The sequence below is a fragment of the Oncorhynchus clarkii genome, chromosome 3 (assembly GCF_045791955.1).
Source record: "Oncorhynchus clarkii lewisi isolate Uvic-CL-2024 chromosome 3, UVic_Ocla_1.0, whole genome shotgun sequence".
NCBI classification, from domain to species: domain Eukaryota; kingdom Metazoa; phylum Chordata; class Actinopteri; order Salmoniformes; family Salmonidae; genus Oncorhynchus; species Oncorhynchus clarkii.
The window spans coordinates 76,085,295-76,098,661 of NC_092149.1; the positions used below are offsets into that span (position 1 = coordinate 76,085,295).

Here is a 13,367-nt window from a genome sequence, read left to right on the forward strand (position 1 = left end):
GCGGTTTTGGAAATGCTTGTGTGATGACGGCATGTCACAGGGGACATATTTCACCCTTAATTGGGACTGGAGACCCCCCCCCCCCCCCCCCGCAAAAACAAAAGGGAAAAACATCCATTTCCTCTTCAGAGTAGATTGAGCAGTGTTTAGCCACAGAGCTGTGTTCCTCTAGAGCAACAGTTCCCATGAGGAACAGAGAGCGCTCCTAATGCATCTTTCTGTGAGTGAATAAGGGGGAGATATTGTGTGCGTGTCAGTATAAGTGTGTGTTTGAGTGCGTGTCTCAGTATACAACAGAGTGTACAAAATACCTGCTCTATCCATGACAAGGGTCGACCAGGTGAATCCAGGTGAAAGCTATGATCCTTTATTGTTAAATCCACTTCGAATCAGTGAACATGGAGAAGACCATTTAAAAAATGATTTTTAAGCCTTGAGAAATGGATTGTTGGTGTGTGCCATTCAGAGGGTGAATGGGCAAGACAAAAAAAGACTTAAGTGTGTTTGAAAGGGGTATGGTAATAGGTGCCAGGAGCACCAGTTGGATTGTGTCAAGAACTGCAACGCTGCTGGGTATTACATGCTCAACAGTTTCCCATGTGTATCAAGAATGGTCCACCACCCAAAGGACATCCTGCCAACTTGACAACTGTGAAAAGGATTGGAGTCAACATGGGCCAGTATCCCTGTGGAATGCTTTCGACACCTTGTAGTCCATGCACTGACGAAGAGGCTGTTTGAGTTTATTTTTATTTTTACAGGGACAGTGCACATTAATCAACGTTTCAGTAAAAGTGCCGGTTTTAGCCAGCCGGCTAATTTTCAACCGCAGTCCCTGGGCAGGTTATTAAAAACAATTACAATATAGACAATAGCAGCATAGAACAAGCAAGACATAGCAACATAGGACAAGCAAGACATAGCATACAGACAGAGCAACATAGGACAAGCAAGACGTAGCATACAGACAGAGCAACATAAAACAAAAAGCAGCAAGACAAAATTCATAAAAGCAACAAAGTGTTTCCACACCTCACAAGCTACAGACAACAGACAACATGGAAAGCGGCAACACACAGCTAGGGACCATGTTCACAAATCTGATTGACCTTTAGCCATGTCTTCAAGCATTTTGTGAAAGTGTGATATGTGGTGCAGTTATGTGTGTCTGATGGCAGTGTGAGGGCAAAAGCGGGGTGGGGTGCAACTCAATATTAGGAAGGTGTTCCTGTACATGTAACCACATGTACAGAACCAGTCAAAAGTTTGGACACACTTATTCAAGGGTTTTCTTTATTTTTTACAACTTCCTACATTGTAGAATAATAGTGAAGACGTCAAAACAATGAAATAACACATATGGAATCATGTAATAACCAAAAAAAGAGTTAAATCAAAATATATTTTATGAGGTTCTTCAAAGTAGACACCCCTTGCCTTGATGACAGCTTTGCAAACTTGGCATTCTCTCAACCAGCTTCATAAGGTAGTCATTTGGAATGCATTTCAATTAACAGGTGTGCATTCATAAAAGTTAATTTGCATTTGTTAAAAGTTCATTTGCATTTGAGCCAATCAGTTGTGTTGTGACATGGTAGGGGTGGTATACAGAAGATAGCCCTATTCGACAAAAGACCAAGTCCGTATTATGGCAAGAACAGCTCAAATAAGCAAAGAGAAACGACAGTCCATCATTACTTTAAGACACGAAGGAACATTTCAAGAACTTTGAAAGTTTCTTCAAGTGCAGTTGCAAAAACCATCAAGTGCCATGATGAAACTGGCTCTCATGAGGACCGACACAGGAAAAAGAAGTTACCTCTGCTGCAGAGGATAAGTTCATTAGAGTTACCAGCCTCACAAATTGCAGCCCAAATAAATGCTTCAGACTTCAAGTAACAGACATCTCAACCTCAACTGTTGAGACTGCGTGAATTTTTTTATTTTACCTTTATTTAACTAGGCAAGTCAGTTAAGAACAAATTCTTATTTTCAATGACGGCCTATGAACAGTGGGGTAACTGCCTGTTCAGGGGCAGAAGGACAGATTTGTACCTTGTCAGCTCGGGGATTTGAACTTGCAACCTTTCGGTTATATGTCCAATGCTCTAACAGGGTTAGGCAGACCATTCATGGTTGAATTGCTGCAAAGAAACCACTACTAAAGGACACCAATAAGAAGAAGAGACTTGCTTGGGCCAAAAAAACACGAGCAACGGACATTAGATCAGTGGAAATCTGTCCTTTGGTCTGGCTAGTCCAAATGTGAGATTTTTGGTTCCAACTGCTGTGTCTTTGTTGGAAAAGCATTCCAGGTGCATTCCAGGTGAAGCTGGTTGAGAGAATTCCAAGAGTGTGCAAAGCTGTCATCAAGGGAAAGGGTGGCTACTTGAAGAATCTCAAATATATTTTGATTTGGTTAACACTTCTTTGGTAACTACATAAATCCATGTGTGTTATTTCTTTGTTTTAATGTCTTCGCTATTATTCTACAATGTCAAAAATGGTAAAAAATAAAGAAAAACCCTTGAATGAGTAGGTTTGACCAAACTTTTGACTGGTACTGTGTGTGGTGTGCACAGTGTATTTTTTTGTACACGTGCGTGTTGTTCCTCGGCCAGGGTTCCTGAGGAGAAAGCATTTCTGTACACCTATAGAACACCTTTTTTTGGATTAGAGCTGCCATAGGCCTCACAATGCATCTATCCCATATATTAGAAAGAGAGGGTGATGGAGAGAAAGAGACCATACCCACACACACACACACACACACACGATTGCAGACCTATGATGATGTCATTCCTCAGTCAAGTTATCAGGCTCGGCGGCTAGCACAAACGTGTAGCTCCACACACACAGCACTGTCCTTACTGTACTCTACACTAAATGTTGCCGTTGCCAAGTAACTTGTTAGAACTGAGATGGAGTGTGAGGTCCCTCTTCTATCATTCATTCTCTCTCGGAGTACACTCTCTTCCTTGGTCCTTCCCTTCAGCCTCTGGCATGGCTGCAACATGACCTCATCTGGAATGGGCTGATATCCAACACACAAATATATATGTTTGAATACAGAGATAAAAAAGTAACAAACATGACAAACACACATCTTTCAAAATGCACACACACACACACACACACACAGTCAGAGCCCCTTATAAGGTCTTGTTGATGATGTAATGTGCTGTAGGGCTGTGCTGTCTGGCTGGGAGTGTGTTGAGAACACGTCTCATAATGTTAGTTTTCTGCCTGGAATGCCCACATTGCGAAGAACGCCGGGAAGGAGAGGTGGGTGAGCTGAGGGAATAGGAATTGATCCGAGAGACTTTACAGATAAGGTAGGAAGAAACCCAGATGAACTAAGGAAAATGCTACAGAATAGTCCCTTTAGTGTGTATGAGTGTGTGAAATGGTTTAGCTTACTAAAATTGCAAGTAATGATTTAGCTATCCAGTGATGGATTTAGTTCTGCTCTTATTAGCCTACACATAGCCTAGATTTATGACACAAAATAATGGTAACATGCTAAATTAGGCTTAAAGTATTTGTCAAACACTCAAATTAAATTGCACCCATACATTTGACTTATCAGACAAGTCTAGGAAAAAAGACAACTAGTCTAGAGAAAAGGTAGCCTATAACAGTAATACAGCTGCTAAATCATGATCAAATATTCCTCTTCATTGATATTACTAGAAATGATAGGCTACATTAGCCTACATATTCACACACAGACACACAAAATGTTGAGTATGGTTACTATCACTGATCACATTTACCGGTAGAGCGATGAGCTAATCCCAAACTCAGTTCACATTTCCCACAGCGCTCCTGGCATGGATTTTACAGCATTCCCAACCATGTTGGTGATAAATCATTTGGGAATTTTCAGTGAGAAGATGTGCCAAGTCAAAACGTATTAAGTTAAATAGCACTAATAGAGAACAGCATTCAGTTTTTCCATGAAGGAATCCTGTAAAAGTTCAAAATGAAGGGTAAACTGTGTGACCAGTTTGTCTAGCTACTGTAGAATTAGGCTGTGTTTTGGGCCTGTGTGTGTGTAAGAAAATCCCCATTGAGTACTGACAGTTATCAAGCTCATTAGCATTTCTGTACTGTCGTTAAACTTATGACATGCCAAGAAAATGCTCATAAAAACAACCCTAAATATTTAGAGAAAATAAACTACTAAATTGCATTGCAAATTAATCAAACATAATACATCAATGCAAGACCTTACAGAACCCCTCAATGATGTAACTCCGCAACGCTAGCCCTATAGAAACACTATAGGCATCCGTAACCACAACACAGAAAATGAATATGAAATTAATGTTTTAAAAAATGTCAACTTGCATCAGCTTTGTGCATGCTAATGTCAGTGTGTGTGTCTGTGCATGTATGTGTAAAGTGCGTGTATTTATGTGTAACATGTTTATGCCGATGTGTATGGTGAAACCTGGAGGACTTTGTAAATGTAGCCAGTCTGTAATTGCCTGTGGAACAAGGGAGAATTCCTATCAGAGTAGGTACACGGGCGGGACAAGATGCAGTAGAGAGGGTACTAAGGGGTAGAGGAACCCCTTAATTAACCAACTGCTCCCTGACCAAGCACCATCTGTGATGCCAGTCAAAACATCCTTGTAAACACCAGCGGGACAGGCCCGTGGAGGCCGGAGGAAAATTAGATGGATAACACGCAGTTGTCCATCTAGGAACAGAGTTTGATCCTAGAGAGAGCACGGAGGGCCAGGGAACAGGGAGGAAATTATGTCTCCGTCAAGGACATGGTACATTTCCTGTCTGAACGTTAGCTCACCAGCTCAGTAGTGTACTGTAGTAGACAGAGGGAAAAAAGTGTGGGAGGACTTCCACATTGGAGACAAATGCAGGCAGCCATTGCATGTCTTAATTGAATGTAAAGGCTCGTAAAGCTTGAACAGAAGTCTAGTTGTAGACTTTTAAATATGTTAGCCTACATCACTAAGTTAAACCACACCTTTCAATATAAACTACATTTTGTTTGTCTCCCTCTTCTACAGGCTGAAGCTGCTGCTCATCCAGGAGAAAGCCTATAGGGAAAGAAAGGAGGAAAAGAGCGAGAAAGAGGTCTCTGCTTTAAAGGAAGAGCTGACTAAACTCAAGTCTTTTGCATTGTTGGTCATTGACGAGCAGCAACGCCTTACAGATCAGCTTTCACAGCAGAGCAAACGTGTCCAGGAACTGACGGACATTGACGGCCACGCCCAACAGGAGCTAAACTCCATCCATTCCAGGGCAAAGGAGCAGGAGCTTAAAGTAATTCGCTTGGAAGCAGAGTTACGCGAACAAGCTTCCCACTTCCACCTCAACCAGGAAGCCATGATGGCCAAACTGGCCAATGAGGATGCCCAGAACCGACAGCTGCGTCAGCGGTTGGCCGCCCTCAGCCGACAGCTGGATGAGCTGGAGGGGACAAGGAGCGCCCTCAAGAGGGCAGAGGAGGAGCTGCAGGAGCTGAGGGATAGGCTAAGCCATAGGGGAGAAGGGTGCACAACAACCTCTGGCTTGCTCTCAGAAGTGGAACAGCTGAGGAGGAGAGTGGTGGAGATGGAAGGAAACGACGAGGAGCTGATCCGCATGGGAGACCAATGCCGGGACCTAGACCGCAAACTGGGGAGGGAGTCCAGTCAGAGCCGAAGCCTGAAGGCCGAGGTGGACAAGCTGAATGATCGGATCAGTGACCTGGACAGACTGGAGGAGGCTCTGGGAAAAAGCAGGCAGGAGTGCAGTGCACTGAAGGGAAGCCTGGAGAAGGAGAGGGCCAGCACCAAGCAGCTGTCTGGAGAGCTGAATACCCTCAAGGTGCGGGTGAGGGAACTGGAAGTCATCGAGGGCCAGCTGGAAAGATCAGAGGGGGCGTTGAGACTGGACTTTGCCAAGTTGAGAACACTCACAGTGGTGTTGGTTGAAGAGAGGAAGAACATGGCCGAGAGAGTCAAGCAAACAGAAGAGAAACTCCAGGAGAAGAAGGATGGGAAACTGCAGGCTGAGCGTGACAGCGTATCGACAGCCACAGAGAAACTCATTGAGAGCCGCAAGGCACTGAGGTCTAAAGCAGAGCTAGAGGAGAGGATTCAAAGAGTGGCAAAAGACCGGGACGAGCTGCGGTTGAGGCTGAGGGCAGAGGAGGACAGGAGCGGGGGTCTGCAGAGCAAAGTTAGCACCATGAAAAAGATAATTCAGGTCCTGGAGGTCAAAGGGGGGGAGTTCTGTCGAGAAGTCAAGATCCCCCTGCTGGACAACACTAACCACTGCTACCAACAAGAAGAGAATAAAGTCAAAGAACTCACCCAGGAGGTAGACAGACTGAGCAGGAGACTCATGCAGAAGGGAGTGGTGGAGGGTGAGCTGATGAAGGCCGAGGAGGACTTTGATTCCCTGGAGATGAGGTGGTTCAAGGAGCAGGAGAGAGCCAGGGCCCTGGCAGTGGAGCTGGAGGAGTCCAGGAAGGAGGTCTCTAAGTACCAGCTGGCAGAGAAGAAGGAGAAAAACCAGGAGCACCTCCTCCTCAGTCGACTTCAGGAGGAGCAGGTCAGGTCTGTCCTCCTCAAAAGGGAGGTGGAGGCTCTCAAGGAGAAGGTCCAGTGGCTGATGGGGACAGAGGATTCCATCTGTCGAGTGCAAATGGACAGCTCTACCCTGCAGAAGAGGCTGACCCAGCAGGAGGTCAGGAACAGGGAGCTGGCCAGAGAGATGGAGGGACTGACCCATGAGCTGGACAGGTACCGGCGAGTCAGCAAGAGCCTCCGGCCCGGCATGACTGGTCGACGCTTCTTAGACCTCCACCTGTCCACCAAGGAGGTGCAGACGGAGCCCGCAGACACCCTGCCACCTGACTACAAGAGCCTGACTCCACTGGCGCTCAGCTGTAAACTGTATGAGGAGATCGATGGAGAGGACCCAAATCAAAACGAGGATCTTGACCTTAAGTGCAACTCGCCTCCGCTAACAAGCATTGAAAGCTTGAACCACCAAAACAGTAATGTGAGGCCATTCAGCAAACTTTCACCTAACGACAAGGACAACCCCCATACCATTAACGGCAAATTGTTACAGGGTAACTTTGTCCAGAAAGGAGATGTGACGCTTGCACACACCCCGGGGCAGTCCTTACACATCAAGGTAACGCCGGACCATGGGCACAACACGGCCACACTGGAGATCAGCAGCCCCACCGCCGACAATACCACATCCTATACCAGCACCGCAGTTATCCCCACCAGCGGAGCCCCACCAAAACAGAGATTCACCATCATCCCAAACACTGCCATCTCCCCAGTGGCCAGAACAAAGAGCTCCCTGCCCCCAGAGGGATTTGGCAGCCCTGAAAGAGCCCTCTCCCCTCTCACCATGACCCCCATCACTGTAAACTCCCCAGACTCCTCCAGGTCAGCGTCACCTGACTACACCGGCTCTCCCATCCAGATGGTAACAGTCAGTACTGGATCACTTGAATCCAGTGAGGTCATAGGTCAAGCCATGTTTCGTGTGAGCCCGGAGAGGCGGAACGGTTGGCAGCTCCAGAGGTCTAACAGCACTGGTCCCAGCGTCATCACCACAGAGGACAACAAGATCCACATCCATCTTGGGAGCCCCTATATCCAGTCGATTAACGGTATAACTCAGAGCCAGTCTGGGGGACCGTACCACACCCCCGGACAGGAACCAAGGACGCCAGTACTGACCAATGGCTGCCACATCAAAGGCGGCAGCAAGATCACCAGTAGCATCACCATAACCCCTGCCAACACCCCTGTCCCACGACCCTCATACATTACAGTAAGTTGCCCTTATGATTGAAACGCCCACCTCCATCCAGCCTCTAGTGACCTAGCTTCCCTTACCCAACCCTGAGTCCCTTTCACCAGAAAAGCAACAGAGAATCAGCCCTAACCAGCCTGTCTGAACAGCCACATCATCATCATAATAAGTGTATTGTTACATAACTGTGTGCATGAGAATGCACTTATCTAATCCTGTCTGGACTCACACCTGCACTGAATGTGAAATGGTCAGCTAAATCTATTCAAGACTACTACTTACAAATATAGCCTCCCACATTTCTGATATGTGCATTTAATAATTCCCTATACCTTGTTACATTTAACCATTAAAAACAGTTTGGTTTCTTTTGTTGTTTCCCCTGTTGTCCATTTACTAAAGGCCATTTCCTAATTAATATTTGACTATAAGTCTACAATAGGATGTATTTTATATTTATATTACTTAGGCTAAACACGTTTGTTAATTAGGCTATATATTTTTCTGATGAGTCTCATTCACTGTGAAATACTTAAACAATGACAATGTTTACATGTGCACCAATATCCCACTATTAATCAGGATACTTAAGTATCCCGTTTTTTATATGCGTCAACTCAAAAACATCATATCCTGGGGCATCCCGAGTAGCGCAGCGGTTAAAGCACTGCATTGAAGTGCTAGAGGCGTCACTACAGACCCGGATTCAATCCTGGGCTGTATTACAACCGGCCGTGATCGGGAGTCCCGTAGGGTTCACCTCCCAAGCCCTTTGGGGAGTTGCAACGATGAGACAAGATTGAAATTGTGGAGAAAAGGGGTTATGAAAAACCTGCGGGATAAATGTGCGTGTTTCACGCACCAGCTAAGCTTCTGGGAGAGCACAATGGTTCCCTTTTGATTAGTTATTAAACCCGGATAAGATGCCTGGGATATGCGGATCTTGGACGGGATACTGTGGCATGTAAACATCTTATCCCATTTACTGCGGTCTACGCAGGCTCAGTTTTGCATATCATGGATGACAAACAAATTACTTCAAAACTAGGCTACCTGCACAGTTCCATCCACCATTATAATTCCATAATCATGTATTTTGCTGATCCTCCATACTGGACCGTATAGACTACTGGCTACTTTCACCCATAATTTAGACAACCTTCTGCTGATAATTTTGGATATTTGGTAGGGAAATGTATGATTTCCAACATTTGGTAGACTATTGTTTGTCAACTGTAGTTAGATACATGCAGCTTCTCTTCTGTCACAACCGGTTGCCCTTTGAGACTAAATAAAGTGGTGCTCACCAGAACGTCTTAATTGATAGAATGAATGCATTAGTAATGTAGTTAACACCGGTAAAGTTCTGTTTTGAATCTCATCACGGACAACTTTAGCATTTTAGTTAATTAGCAACTTTAACTACTTTATAGCTACTTTGCATGTTAGCTAACCCTCTTAGCTAACCCTTCAACTCCTAAACTTAACCCTAACCCCTAACCCAGCTAACATTAGCCAGCTACCTAGAATTCGTAACATATTGTACATTTAGCACATTCATAAAATGTAATAATGATTTGTAATTTGTAACATATCATACGAAATGGAGTGTCCCTGATTTACTTACAGAATAATACAAAATGCTCTGAGACCAGGTTGTTTGTGCTGTTGAAATACTGTCTACTTGCATTACTGTCAAAGACAACACATTACAGACACATTCACATTTTCTCAAGAGACGCTGAAATAAATCATTTCTCCACTTCTGTTCCCAAGACAAAATGAAATTTTATTCTATAATGTTACTGCAAGAAATGCAATATTCTGCAGGAGTTAATATTATATTATGCTTCATGTGAGAGGTTGTAGGCCTCCATATTTCAGTTACTATTCCATTTAACTCATATGAACTTAAATTAGGAATATTCTGTTTATTCATGACTATAGGGATACTTGCGGGTGGGATATCAAGAGGTGCATGTAAACAGCGTACCCCAAATAAGACCTGAAGAGTGATATGAGTTACTATTAAGAATACTGAGCGCATGTAAACGTGGTCATTGTAACTCCGAAATGGTTGAAAATAGCAGTTGGAAGTTGGATATCGTTTTTAATGCTCTCAATTTTAATACTCACTGAGACCTAAAAGATCAAATCCACAACTTTTCAACCTCATTTTGCATTATCTACAGCACAATACCTGTGTCAATAAATGTGATAACAGTACATTTAAGTTTTGTAGGAAAAAAATTCACTAAAAAGTTATACCCAATGACATTTTTTATATTGTTATTTTCAAACACTGACATTAGAGGTGGTGTAGGGAGCAAGAAAATCCCCTCCCTTGGGCTAGAAACAACTTTCAGGTTTTGAAAATCACAGTCTTTTACTTTTAATCCTACCCTGTGACGTCACAGAAGCATTTTTTTTTAGGACTTTCTTCTTATCTTTTTAACCACAGATCATATAAATGTGCTGTTTTCACATACGTAGACAATGGTTTGGTGCTAGAGATGATGAATGAGGTTGAAAAGTGTCAGAATTGATTTTTAACACAAAGGATTTTACCATCCTCTGTTAAGAGGCTCACAAACCAATAGGGATTAATGGGACAGAAAAAAACAGCAGTAAATTCCAACATATGTGCTTGGATCAGTGAGATTCACAGGCTGATGTCATCACCAATTCATCTCTACCACACCACAACCCCAGCATGAGCATATGCGTGTATTCTCTGTAGGCCCGTGTGTAAGTGTGGCGGCTGCAGTCATATCCAATGATACACAGGAAATCTCAGCTCAGATAAAAAGCACTGTGTAGTAGACTAGAGCAAAGGGCAACACTGTGTAGTAGACTAGAGCAAAGGAGAACAGCACTGTGTAGTAGACTAGAGCAAAGGGGGGCAGCACTGTGTAGTAGACTAGAGCAAAAGGGGGGCAGCACTGTGTAGTAGACTAGAGCAAAAGGGGGGCAGCACTGTGTAGTAGACGAGCAAAGGAGAACAGCACTGTGAAGTCGACTAGAGCAAAGGGGGGCAGCACTGTGTAGTAGACTAGAGCAAAGGGGGACAGCACTGTGTAGTAGACTAGAGCAAAGGGGAGCAGCACTGTGTAGTAGACTAGAGCAAAGGGGAGCAGCACTGTGTAGTAGACTAGAGAAAAGGAGAGCAGCACTGTGTAGTAGACTAGAGCAAAGGGGAGCAGCACTGTGTAGTAGACTAGAGCAAAGGGGAGCAGCACTGTGTAGTAGACTAGATGAAGGGAAGGGGGGGCCGCACCTGGGGAACTTTAACTGAGTACCCAATGAGGTTAGGCCTACTTTATATGGTAACATTTTTTCCCAAACGTGATCTATTTCGAGGATCAGTGTTCCAATGTGAAAATAAATCAACGGAGTCTGTAGCCTTATTTGGGCAAGCAATTCAACCACAAACAAACATATCGCCTAAGCCGAGATAGTCAAGGATAAGAAGCACACACACAAAGTTGTGACGGAGACAGACACAGAGCATACGTACTCTACAGAGGGAAGTAAGGAATAGTACTCTTAAGCTTCAAAGAAAAAGGGCTCCCGAGTTGTGCAGTTGTCTGAGTGCTAGAGGCGTCACTACAGACCCTGGCTCGAATCGGTGGCGCACAATTGGCCCAGCGTGGTCCGGGTTAGGGTTAAGCCGGCCTAGGCCGTCATCGTAAATAAGAATTTGTTCTTAACTGACTTGCCTAGTTAAATAAAGGTACAAAATCTAAAAGAAAAGAAAGACTCAGCTGAAGAACAGAGAAACAGACTTCTAATGCAGTATCCTGTATCTATGGTGACAAGCTGAATCCTACCATTATAAACACCAGAGGAGAGAAGACTAGCTGGGAGCCATCAGGAGCAGACAGACAGAACCTGACATAGATGAAGCGTTTCCAGTGCTGATGATATCACTTGGCGAGGCCGTGACCAGGCCTGATGACATTTTGGAACGATTATGCCTTAACTCAGGCCATACATCAGAGGCCTTACAGCCACAAACTCAGTCAGTCAGTCAGAATATTAAAGACTCATGTTAAAAGGAGCCACCAGCTTTCATATGTTCTCATGTTCTGAGCAAGGAACGTTAACTTTTATACATGGCACATATTGCACTTTTACTTTCTTCTCCAACACTGTGTTTTTGCATTATTTAAACCAAATTGAACATGTTTCATGATTTTTTATTTATCGGTTATTTTATCTGTTATTTTTGTTATTTTTTATCCATTATTAAAAAATATATATTTGAGGCTAAATATATTTTATTGATGTATATTATATTGCGTTAAAATAAGTGTTCATTCAGTATTGTTGTAAAAAAAAAATATATATATATATATATTTATTTTAAAATCGGTATCGGTTGTTTTTGGTCTTCCAATAATCGTATCGGCGGTGGAAAATCATAATCGGTCGACTTCTAACCAGAACCCACTGGATTCTCCAATTACATTGAATGAACTACAGGACTAAATACAAACCCTCCAACCCAAAAAGGCCTGTGATGTTGATGGTATCCTCAATGAAATGATAAAATATACAGACCACAAATTCCAATTGGCTATACTTAAACTCTTTAACATCATCCTTAGCTCTGGCATCTTCCCCAATATTTGGAACCACACTCTGATCACCCCAATCCACAAAAGTGGAGACGAATTTGACCCCAATAACAGTGGGATATGCATCAACGGCAACCTTCGAAAAATCCTCTGCATTATCATTAATAGCAGACTCGTACATTTCCTCAGCGAAAACAATGTACTGAGCAAATGTCAAATTGGCTTTTTATCAAACAGACCACGTATTCACCGTGCACATCCTAATTGACAAACAAACGCAAAGTATTCTCATGCTTTGATGAATTCAAAAAAGCATTTGAAACAATTTGGAATGAGGGTCTGCTATACAAATTGATGGAAAGTGGTGTTGGGGGAAAAACATGACATTGCACCCAGCCTCACACTACTAGAATCTGAAGTCAAGCTAAAAATACTTCAAATCAGTTATAGAACCCATTTCCCTTTATTGATGTGAGGTCTGGGGTCTGCTCACCAACCAAAAATTCACAAAATGGGACAAAGCATTCACCAAACATATCCTCCGCTTAACGTAAAACACTAAATAATGCATGCAGTGCAGAATTAGGCCGATGCCCGTCAATTATTAAAATTCAGAAAAGAGACGTTAAATTCTACAACCACCTAAAATGTAACGATTCCAAAACCTTCCATAACAAAGCCATCACCTACAGAGAGATGAACCTGGAGAAGAGTCCCCTAAGCAAGCTGGTCCTGGGGCTCTGTTCACAAACAGAACCCACAGAGCCTCAGGACAGCAACACAATTAGACCCAACAAAAATCATGAGAAAAGAAAAAGATAATTATTTGACACATTGGAAGGAATTAACAAAAAAATAAATAAATAGGAAACTAGAATGCTATTTGGCCATAAACAGAGTGTACACAGTGGCAGAAAGAAATCTTTGACTAGGGATGCACAATATATCGGTGAGCATATCGGAATCGGAATAAATTCGCAAAAAAAT

General features: G+C 43.3%; 2 protein-coding genes across 4 annotated transcripts in view; one reads left to right on the plus strand and one right to left on the minus strand.

The window, feature by feature from the left end:
• The window catches only part of LOC139406145 (protein CMSS1-like), a 61,259-nt gene that overhangs the window by 38,483 nt on the left and 9,409 nt on the right, over nucleotides 1-13,367 (minus strand). The gene's annotated exons all lie outside the window — the stretch shown is intronic.
• LOC139404668 (filamin A-interacting protein 1-like) lies at nucleotides 3,231-8,171 on the plus strand. Its single transcript, XM_071147276.1, has 2 exons — nucleotides 3,231-3,335; nucleotides 5,040-8,171. The coding sequence occupies exon 2, from the start codon at nucleotides 5,359-5,361 to the stop codon at nucleotides 7,837-7,839; it is 2,481 nt and encodes an 826-aa protein (XP_071003377.1). The 5' UTR covers nucleotides 3,231-3,335; nucleotides 5,040-5,358; the 3' UTR covers nucleotides 7,840-8,171.

What these genes read in the sequence shown, in the direction of transcription:
- LOC139404668 (XM_071147276.1), top strand. Translation starts at nt 5,359, where the DNA reads ATGATGGCCAAACTGGCCAATGAGGATGCCCAGAACCGACAGCTGCGT.